This window comes from Myotis daubentonii, chromosome 6 (assembly GCF_963259705.1).
Source record: "Myotis daubentonii chromosome 6, mMyoDau2.1, whole genome shotgun sequence".
Lineage (NCBI taxonomy): Eukaryota > Metazoa > Chordata > Mammalia > Chiroptera > Vespertilionidae > Myotis > Myotis daubentonii.
Window position 1 is genome coordinate 96103856 of NC_081845.1, and position 11355 is coordinate 96115210.

The 11355-nt window shown below is 42.8% G+C and overlaps 1 protein-coding gene across 1 annotated transcript; it reads right to left on the reverse strand.

Moving 5' to 3' along the window:
* Nucleotides 1-5791: 5791 nt before the first annotated feature.
* Nucleotides 5792-10368, reverse strand: LOC132237499 (HLA class II histocompatibility antigen, DR alpha chain). Its single transcript, XM_059702047.1, has 5 exons — nucleotides 10204-10368; nucleotides 8099-8344; nucleotides 7376-7657; nucleotides 6941-7106; nucleotides 5792-6176 (listed from the first exon to the last, which is right to left on the reverse strand). The coding sequence occupies exons 1-4, from the start codon at nucleotides 10283-10285 to the stop codon at nucleotides 6952-6954; spliced, it is 765 nt and encodes a 254-aa protein (XP_059558030.1). The 5' UTR covers nucleotides 10286-10368; the 3' UTR covers nucleotides 5792-6176; nucleotides 6941-6951.
* Between the last annotated feature and the right edge of the window lie 987 nt (nucleotides 10369-11355).

Consider the following 11355-nt stretch of genomic DNA (forward strand, 5'->3'; position numbering starts at 1 on the left):
TGGCCCGAGGTACAGGCAAGCCTCGGATGATGGCTGCCCAGCTGCCCAGGGCTGGCCTGAGGCTCAGGTAACCAGGGCTGGCAGAGCAGTGGCAGCAGCAGAGGTGTGATGGGGCGTCACTTTCCCCTGATCCTGGGTTTTCTCCTGTCCCTGGGGGCTCATGGACTGTGAGAGAGGGCAGGCCAGGCAGACCCCCCATCCAGTGCATGAATTTTCATGCACTGGGCCTCTAGTAGATTTATAATAATAAAAATCAAAGGGCCAGAAGGTTTTTTTTGTTTGTTTGTTTTGTTTTGTTTTTTTTTTTGCAAAAATACCTACAAGGTTGATAAGAAATAAAAAAAAAAGATCCAAATCACAAAGTAGTAACATCTGGAGTAAAAAATATGACATTCCTACAGATCCTACAGACATTAAAAGTTACTAAGAGAATATTGTAAAGATTTTGCATAAGTAGATTTGATATTTTAGTTGAAATTCCTTGAAAAACACTATTTCATTATCTATTCCTGTGTAATAAGTTACCTACAAAATTGGTGGCTTAAAATTTAATGATTTTTTTCCATTTGTTTTCATCTTCAGCCATTTAATGGTGTCTCACAGTTCTGGGAGTTGACTGAGCACAGTGGGTGGTTCTCACTTGGTGACCATCATGTGGTTAGAGTCACCTGGTAGCTGGGGCTGGTCCTCACTCAGGAGGGACACTGAGACACTCTCTCCCTCTGTATGTAGGTCAGTGCTCTAACGTGGCCTCTGTGGTCCCATCAGCAACGAAAGGAATATTATAATATTAAATTTATATTAGCTACGGCTGGAGACTTTCAAGAGAGATAAATAAAGCTGCAAGACTCCTTGTGCCCTGATCAGGAATCAAACCATGACCTCCTGCTTCATAGGTTGATGCTCAACCACTGAGCCACGCTGGCCAGGCTGCCTTTAGACCCAGCCTCAGACCCATGTGGCATCATCTTCACCACTTCTAATGGTCAGATCGAATGGGGGTGCAGGGGAGGATATCTACCTTTCCATGAGATGAATAACAAATAATTTACACCCCTCTTTAATCTGTCTCACACAATTTACCAAAACTGACTCAAAAATAGACAATCTTATAGTCTTATATCTGATAAAGAAATTGTAACTATTAATAAAAACATCTCTCAATGGGAATTCAAGGCCCCCTTTCCTTCAGTATTGAATTACTAGACCTTTTCTCCCCATCTGTAATTGGTTTTTATTGATGCTTTGAGTAGATAGCACAGTGCATTTTCTTAAGAGGACATTCCAGTGACTTAGCAGCATTGACTGCAAGGACCACATTTCTCCCATTGCATCGCAGTGCCACCCTCAACCACAGCACTGTATTTGGAAGGGATCTGCTTCTGGAATTTTGTTCTTTTGTCTAGTTTGTTTACTATGTAAACTAGTATACCACAAGATGCTAACTAATATGTCCAATACCAATAATGTTAATTAACATTTTGTTACTTTATACTAAATTTCTTCCAGTTTTCTTCTTATTTTTCAAAATTTTCTTGGCTAATTTAAGACTTCAGTATTTACATATGAATATTAATTTTAAATTTAGCTTGAAAGTCCCCCCCCCAAAAAAAAATAAACACAAAACCCCAAACAAACCAGGAGAAACAAGAAGAAATAAAATAAGATAAGCAAGCAAACAAAAATTCTTACCATGATTATCAATGATATTTTTACTGGATATAGATCAATTTGGAGAGAACTGACATCTTTAAAATATTTACTCTTATACTCTCCAAATTGTGTATTTGTGTCATTTTTGTAGGTGCATTAATTTCTCCCAACGCTGCCATCTAGTTTTTAGTACAGAAATCCTGTTCATCTTTTAGATTTAAACTAATAAGGGTATCCAAGATCCACGAATAAATTCTATTTGTGTGTCTGCATATGGCAATGAAGACATAAAAGACAAATTAAAAAAAACAATACCATTTATAATCAATAAAAGTAAAAAGAAAACACAAATATAATCCTATCAGAATACGTATAGGACTTGTATCCTGAAATGCTGATGAAAGTACTCAAAAATCTAAATAAATGAAAAGACTTACCATATTCATCAGCTGAAAAATAGTGAAGATGTCACTTATCTCCTGATGTCACTTACCCTACTTTAATTCAATTTTAATCTAAATCCCAGCAATAATTTTAATAGCTGTAGACCAAGTTACTCTAAAATTTATATGAAAAAACAAAGGAATCAGAATAAGTAAAACAAATTTAATAAAGAAAAATAAAGTTGAGAGATCACTCTCTCTAACCAAGTTTAAAACCTTTGTATAGCTACACTAATCAAGACTGATGAGTATTGTGGAGGAATGAACAAAGACTGATAGAGCAGAATAGAGAATCCAGAAACAGACCCATGCCGAGTCATCATTTTTTGTTAACCCTCACCCGATATTTTTTCCCATTGATTTTTTAGAGAGTGTGGAAGGGAGGGTGAAAGAGAGAGAGAGAGAGAGAGAGAGAGAGAGAGAGAGAGAGAGAGAGAGAGAGAGAGAGAGAAAGCTCAATGTGAGAGAGACACACCAATTGGTTACCTCCCACACACATCTGGGAATGGAGCCTGCAACTGAGGTAAGTGCTCCTGACTGGAATCAAAACTGAGATCCTTCAGTCCATGGGCTAATGCTCTAATCACTGGAGAACCTGCTAGGAAACGCCAGGTCATTTTTGACAAAGGTGCAAAGCAATTGAAGGGAGGATGGATGGTCTTTTCAAACAATGGAGCTGGAGGAAGTGAATATCCATGGCAAAAAATAAAAATAAAAATAAATAAAAGAGGCTGCTCTACCTATGGACTAACCTTCTTTCTCTCTGTCCCATTCCTTCACTGATAAACTCTCTTTCACACAAAAAAGGAAAAAACAAAGGGAAGAAAAATGGAAACAAAAAGAATGAGATCAATTCTCACACATTTTAAAAAATTCACTCAAACTGAATCAAAAATAATTTTTTATGCTCACCTGAGGATATATGTATTAATTTTAGAGAGTGGAAGGGAGAAACAGAGAAACATCAATCAGTTGCCTCCCAAACAACCTCCCTGCCCTGACTGGGGATTGAACCCAAAACCTTTTTGGTGTGTGGGATGATGCTCCAACTGTTATCGGTGGAAGTGGGGTTCTTGGGGTACTCCTGGAATAAGCATTTCCGGAGGCCCCCATGGGAGCATGAGATATGGTAGAAAGCTTTATTTCCACGGAATTACATCCCTGGGTTTCCGAAGTCTCATTTCCCTTTGTCCAGTCACAGAAGAAGTACAGCTGGGCTTTTGGGAAAGCTAGAAGCACAGCCAGTGTCCCGAGTTTCCATTCCATGTTGGAGCCGGGCCCAGTTCAGCATCAGGCCAGCTGCAGCCCATTAGCCCATAGTGTGGGGTCCACGTGGCTGTGGGCCACAGGGCAGAAGGCGGGAGACCATGCCCCAAGCAACAAGAGTCCCAAGGGTCCTGAAAGCTCACAAGAGAGTGAACTCCTTTGTTCAGGGGATTAAATATCCCAAATTTCCGCTGCTTGTACTGGCCACGCCCGTCTGGCCAGCCATCTCTGTCCCCAGGTGTGACTGACAGCAAGCGAGCACCTTCCCTATTCATCCCACCTTTACTGGGCACGCGCCTATCTTCCCTCTGTCCAGTCCTCTTCCCCCAATGTCTTGCAGGGAACATGCCTATAATGTCTGGCCTTTCCTCTGCTCCTTTTAATAATTAGCTAATTAAAATGGTATCACAAACAACTGAGCCACTCGACCAGGGCTGGGTCAAAAATGCAAATATAAAATATAAACATTTTAGAAGAAAACATAGGAAACCTTTGGGACCAAGGGATTGATGGGTAAGGACTTTTTAGACGTGACACTAAAGCATAAACCATAAGAGGAAAACATCAATAAATGGGGCTTCATCAAAATTAAACATGTTCTGCAAAAATTCTGTTAAGAGGATGAAAGATAACCTATAGGCAGAGAAAAATATTTGCACTCCCCAAATATTACAAAGGCATGCGTGTAGAATATATAAAGGCCTCTCCTAACTGCACACTAAAAACACCCCATGTCAAATGGGCGTAAGACAGGAAGAGACATCCCAGCAGAGGACACCCAGACGGCAGATGAGCACACACAGAATGATGTGAACAGCAGCAGCCATGAGAGAAATACAGAAGGAGAATCTGATAACGCACCACTGTGAAAACAGCCAAAGCATAAAGTGCCGACAATGCACACTGCTGGTGAGAAACTGAATCTTCATGCACCGAGGGTGGGAAGGTAGAGCAGTGCAACTCCTCCGGGAAAAGAGTTTGGCAGTTTCTTAAAAAACGAAACATACACTTCCCACACGACCCAGTCGTCACACTTCAGTACATTAATGCCAGAGACATGGAAACTCATGTTCACACAGTAACGTTACACAAATGGACACAGAAGCTTTATTTATAACAGCCCCAGAGGAGAAACAGCAGCGGTGCCCTTCAGTAGGTGGACAGACAAGCTGTGGTGCAGCCACACTGTGGGACACTACTCAGCAGTAAAAGGGAACCAACTGTGGATCCGCCCAGCAACCTGGATCGCTCTGGAGGGCGTTATGCAAAGTGAGATAAGCCAGACTCAGAAAGTCACATTCTGTCTGATTCCATTTACCCGACCTTCTCAAACTCACAACGTTATAGAGATGGAGAGCAGATCAGCTGAAGTCAGATGCCAGGGGATGGTGTCTGGAGGGAAGTGGTTGGAACTCTGAAGGGGAGCATGAGGGAGATCTCGGTGCTAACGGAACACAGAGACTGTGCTTGATTGTGGTGGTGGTGACACAAATCTAAAATATGGTAAAACATAGCAATAGAACTGTGTGCACACCATGTACAATATCAGTTTCCTGGTTTTGATACTGTACTATAGTTTCTTAAAATATACCAGTTGGGGAAATAGTGAGAGGGTACACAGCATCTCTACATACTGTCTTTTCAACTTCCTGTGAATCTATAATTAGTTCAAATAAAAAGTTTTTTAAAATTAGCTTTCTAGCTCCAATTCAGAGCACTCAAAATATTAGCAAGGGACTCATTCATTTGTGGTGGGAATACAAAGTGGTACAGTCACTTTGCAAGACACTGCTGGTTTCTTACAAAGCTGTACAGACCCTTACCATTGACGCAGCCACCACAGTCTCAGGGATTCACTCAAATGAGTTGAAAACTTTGTCGACACAAAACCCCGCACATAAATGCTTACAGCAGCTTCATTTACAATTACCAAGTCTTGAAGTAACAAAAATGTCATTCAATAGATGAATGGATAAATAAGCTGTGGTACATTCACGCAATTAAGTATTATGCAGTGACAAAGAGAAATGAGTTTTAAGCTATGAAAAAACATGGAGAAACCTGAAATATGTATTGCTAAGTGAGAGGATTATCTCTCCCTGCACCCCAGCTTCTCCTCACACTTTCTCACCTCTATTATCAGAGGCCAAGCCCTACGTGTTGAGACCCATTCTACTGAAGATCCAGATGTTTCATTGACTTGGAGGCTCAAGAACCAAAACCAAATTCTGAACTGGTTGCCCATTAGAGATCTCCCAACAAACCTTCCTCTAGAGTTTTCCAGATGAGGACTGGACCACAGCAACTGGATTGCTTACAGAACCTCTGACTGAGACCACATCCTAATGAACCTGGGTATCAATTACAGAGGATGAAGGGTCACATATATTCCCCAGCCCCTGTGCAGAACTGGCTCAGACACCAAAAACTCCGCCTGGAATAGTTTATTGTATTTAGAAAAACCACAATCACAGTTTGAAATCCCAAGCAAGAAATATACAGATGTTTTCATCGCAAAGAAAAAATCTTATGGGGCCTATTGCAGGGGCATTGCATGCTGATAGTAAAGAAGATAATGGGAAATGGAGGGAAAACAGGTATAGAAAGGGGCAATGGACAGGGCAGGGCAGCCCAACTAGATCCTGGAATATGGAGAGATCAAGATGGCATCGCTACTCTTAGACTGACTTTGGGGTTGGAAAGTGCTGAAGAATGGTTGCCCTCACTAAGGGGAGCAACTGGAGAAGTGTCAGGTTCGTAAAAATATAAAGCAAAAATCTCTTCATTGTTCTTCTCCTTAAGAAAGTCCATTACCTGTAGGAGGACACATAATTTTTAAAGATGAATATTTGAGCACTTACCTTCAGATTCCTTCCCCTTCTCCCTTAATCCTTTGACTATGAAAAGTCTCTTAATAATCATCTGACCTCTAGTAAGTACAACTTTTCAAACATGAACTGCATAGATGAGCAAACTATGCTTTTCCTTCTCTTAGAACCCTGACCCCATTTTTCAGATTGGAGGGACAAAAACAATAAATCCACACTGACCCCCAAAGAGCCAAGCTGTGGAAATACTTTTTATGTGATGGCCTGCCTCAGAAAATGTAAGCCAGGAAGTACCCAAATCTTGAAGCTAACTTTCCTAGACCACCGGACCTCGTATTCTAATGTTAAACAGTAGTCTTAGGTCTGGAGATAATTCCCAAGACTGAATGTTTATGTCAGGGGTAGGGACCATCTGGTCTGTGAGCTATATAAGGTCCACAGAATCATTTGGCCTGGCCCTGACAAGCCATTAGGGGTGAGTTAATTAAATGTTTGACCAAATACAGCAGGCTAATTTTTCAGTTGATAATTTTGTATGGCCTGCAAATGATGTTATAAATATCCCAATGGCCAACCTTGAAGCTTTGGGATATCAGACAAGGCCTATGTCTGATTCTGTCCCAGCAAAGGTAAGTCAAGAGCTATGACCTTTCCCAACCTTTCCCCTAGGCATCACATGTCCTTTTCCCCACTCTGTTTCCTTCCCTTGATGACCCCACCCATGTCTTCCTCTGAACTCACCAAACCCACCTGCAAGAGCCTCACAGCGGCCCTCGGCGTTCAGCAGCTTGGCCCTTGCGCACGCCCTTGATGATGAGGACGGTCCCAACGATGATGCCCACCAGACCCACAACCAGGCCCAGGCCACACACCACGTTCTCTGTTGTCTCTGGGAGTGGGGTTTGTGCTTCAAACTCTGGGGAAATAGAAAACAAAGGACAGAGGTAATGAATGTGGTCCTAAGTCAATAATGGTTATTAATCACCTAAAGAAGAGGAAGACACAATGATGCATTAGGGAATGACAAGTTAGAAAGCGACGAACGCTGGATAATGGGAGGAGACAAGACCAGGAATTACAGCAGTTGTTATGGAATAGTTCAGTGACTCTGAGTCCCAAAGGAGCAGACACATGCATCACAGAAGGAAACACAAACTATAAAGGAGGCTGAAGGATGGTCCATACCCCAGTGCTTGATAAGAGGCTCCTCCAAACCCCAGTGCTCCACCTGGCAGTCGTAGACGTCGTCATTGGAGGGCAGGAAGGGGAGATAGTAGAACTTGCGGAAAAGGTGGTCCTGCCTGGGCAGGAAGACTGTCTCTGACACTCCAGTGGTGACAGGTTTCCCATTTCGAAACCACGTGACGTTGACCACAGGTGGGGAGAACTTGTCAATGAAACAGATGAGGATATTGGGCTCTCCCAGTTCCACAGGATTGTTCGGGAACACAGTCATCTCTGGAGGTACTGGGGGACACGTGACAGAAGTTAGCCTTCCTTGCTTAGGCTGGCCCCTCCCTCTCTCTCTAAAACTGAAAGGAAGTTGATATTGTGCCCTGAGAATCTATGCCACGGACTCAGATACCCATCTCTGACACGTTCACCCATAAGCTGTAACCACTATTGAGGTATAAGGTATCCAAGGACTTCATTCCTGGCCTCCCAAGCATAGATTCAGGGCAGTAACTTTTTGAATGACAGTGGATGGCAGACAAGATGTGAGGAAATGACCAGGAAATGGAAAGCCCCATGAAGTAGTTGGGCCTGTAGCATGAGAATTTAGGGCTTGATGTGGCAAGGTGAGGCCCCCAGAAGGGAAAGTCATTCACAATAATACAACAAAAAGAGCTGAAGCATCTACTTAAAAGCTACGATTCCCACATCTAGAGGTGCAGCAGGGAGAGGTACCGTTGGAGTTCGGGGTGTTATTGGAGCGCTTTATCATAGTTTCCAGGTTGGCTTTGTCCACAGCGATATTGGCCAATGCACCCTGAGCCTCAAAGCTGGCAAATTGACCAAATTCTTTAAGCCGCCACACCGTCTCCTTCTTTTGCATATCCACGTGGAAAATCTCATCATTGTCAAAGTCAAACATGAACTCGCCTGACTCATCAGGTTTCATGTAGAATTCGGCCTGGATGATCACATGATCCTCTGAAAAGGTAGAAAAGGGAGTTAGGGTTGGAACAAGCAGAGAGAGATGAGGAACCCAGGTTGTGAGACACACATGTGGGCAGCGGGGTGAAGGGTAGGCCAAGAGGAGGGAAGAAGTGATGGAGAGTAGGGATGAGTGGGACGATGAGTCCTGGGTGAAGCATTTTTGTGTTGAACCGAGAAGGAGGGAGAAATTAAGGGGCCTGTTAGAGAGGGTGGATCGAAGGAAATGGACTGAGAAGCCTGAGTCTTGTGAAGCTGTGGTTGGCCTCCAGGTCACTAGCTGAGGAATGATCCCCACGGAAATCCAGCAGCAGCTCCTAAAAGGCTGGGTTCTGAACTCTGAAATCAAATTAAATTTTGAATTCTTATTCAGCTACTTATTTACCTAGTGATCTGGAGCAGATTATTTCACCTCCTGACGTGTAATTTTAAAATTATTTTCTTTTATGGTTTTGCTTCTTCCATGGGTTTGTTTTTAATTTAAATCAGACTAGTTAAGTAATTTCTTAGTACATCATCAGGCCTATAACAAGAACTTTAGGGTCAGAAACTGGTTTGTATTTAGGGACTACACCCAGGGAAAATAACACTGGGGCCTGAGGTACCTGGGAAATTAAGATTGAGACCTTGTAGAGCACCCACTTTCCTGGATCTGCACCCACACCATGGGTACTCTGAGGGAAGAACTGTATTTGGCAAATAACCCTTATGTCTCAAAGATCCTTATATCGAGACTGTCATTATGGGGTCTATTCTATATGGTTGATATTGAGCCTAATTTATACCAAGGGCGTAATCAATTTGAAGTAAGAAAGTTAAAATTGGAGAGTATGCAGCCTCCATGTTGTGTGTAGAGGAGAGGGGGATTTTAAAGTCTGACTGTGTATAGGTAAAGCCAGGGATTTATTTAGCATTTGCAGCTATGTATTCACGTGTACACACACACACACACACACACACACACACACACACACACATTCTAGTTGCCTCTTCCCAACCCAAGGGAAGAGCCTCTCTCTTTCCAGATGTGCATCCCCATGTATGGCTCTTTCTGGGCAATAGAAACCTACGGTTGCCATCAGTGGAGCTGGGCTATCCCTTTATTCCAGTGCCTGCCACCCTCTGCAGTGGCCGCCTGGGTGAAAGGTATTTCTTCTCAATACGCCTTCACTACAGCACAATGTCCGCTCGGGAGATGGCAGAGAACATCGGCTGTTCAATTCCTTACTCATTTTTCTACTCTCTTGGGAAAGCCACTAAGTATCAGAAATCAAAGATCATTGTAAGGTCCAGTAAGGAGGGCCTGTCACTGTCCCGGGGGCAGTAAATTAAATGCAGCTCATATCCGCACACCTGTCCTCCCCCTCCCTTGGGAAGACTGTTACTTTTCGGTGACTTTCCTTTCTAGTGACCTTCCCCAAAATGTCATTACTCAAAATATCCTGACAGGATCCACATGCCAAAAAAACAACTACCAGGTGTCCAGCTAAGAACCTTTCACATTTTCTCATTTAATCCTCACAATATTGTGTGAGGTTTTCAATTTTACTAATTATCTAGAAAGAGAAATTAAAGCCTAGAGAGGCAGCTTGCTAGTGCCTTCCAGACAAGATTTCTTCCTCAAGTTTGCCTTACCCCAAAGAAATTTACAACTCAGGTTTGCTCGTCTAAGCTAAATTTGACTGACTTCAAATTGTGGTGAGAAGAGAACTCTTCCATCTTCAACTTATTACACTTTCAGATTTAGACCCACAGAATACCTATAAAATGTCTCTTTCACTTCAAATAGCGTCTTTCCACACTTCACAATGCTCTCAGCGCTTGTTCTCCCCAGTTATGATGCTCTCAGCACTTACCTTTGATGGCCCATGATTCCTGAAGACACACCAGGCCCACTGTGATGAAAAATCCCAACACTGAGTCTCCAATTATGGCCATTTTCTTCTTGAGTGCTTTGATGGGGGTCAGCAGAGCTCAAGAGTGGAGCTGAACAGATAGGAGTAAAACAGGGGAATATAGTGTGAAATAGTGTCGGATTGATTAAAATTCAAATCAGTTGAGCTGCAGCCAATCAGCACAGTGTTTTAAGATGACACCTCTGTTGCTAAGGAAAGGACATTTGTAAAGGGTCTGGGAAAGGAGATAGATTAAAAGTTAAAGTTCTTAAACAAATGAACAGAAAACAACAAAAAATAAGTTTTTGAGAATGTTAGGCAATCGCTCACACTTTTCCATCCCAATCCAAGTTCTAGAAAGGGATATACCTGAAGCACATAGTGAGAATATAATCAATAAAAAAACCTAAAGTGAGAGTTAGTGGCAGATCACACATCTGTGCTGTGACAGCTAGGGAGCTTTTAAGATACAACAAATCATCTAAAAAGAAGGTAAATTATCAGGCTAAGGAGAATCCCCAAATCTTGTGGAGGACAGCTCACTTAAGGAGCTGCTTTTTCTTTTGTTGTTGTTGTTGTTATTCCTTACTGGAGGATATTTTTCCATTGATTTTTAGGGAGAGTGGAAAAGAGAGGGAAAGACAGAGGGAAACATCTATGCGAGAGAAACAATTGACTGGTTGTCTCCTGCACAAGCCCCGACCAGGGCCTGGTCCAGGGAGGAGCCTGTAACCAAGGTATGTGCCCTTGACCAGAATCGAACCCGGGGCCCTTTGGTTTTCAGGTCAACGCTCTATCCACTGAGCCACACTGGCTAGGGCTTAAGGAGCTTCTTATTGCTTCAGGCTTCTCCTTCAGTGTCCTAGACTCCAAGATGGCCAGCTCTTCAAGAGTTAGGATCCCTGGCACTGTACTATCCTTAGGGAACTCTGAAAAAGAAACTGAGCTTCAACACTCCCCAAAATGGAGGGGGCGTGGAAATGGATAATGGTTCCTGAAAACAGTGAACTATTAAGGGGCTATGTTTTACCAATGCCTACCATCTTACCTATGGCCAGAGATGGAGTAGACTGTGGGGGACACTCCTCTCTCAAGGACTTGGGCCGGGAGTAG

What these genes read in the sequence shown, in the direction of transcription:
- LOC132237499 (XM_059702047.1), bottom strand. Translation starts at nt 10,285, where the DNA reads ATGGCCATAATTGGAGACTCAGTGTTGGGATTTTTCATCACAGTGGGC. An exon ending in TAACACCCCGAACTCCAACG is followed by an intron (nt 7,658 to 8,098) that starts GTACCTCTCCCT and finishes CGTGTCCCCCAG; the next exon opens with TACCTCCAGAGATGACTGTG. An exon ending in GCCTCTTATCAAGCACTGGG is followed by an intron (nt 7,107 to 7,375) that starts GTATGGACCATC and finishes CTATTTCCCCAG; the next exon opens with AGTTTGAAGCACAAACCCCA.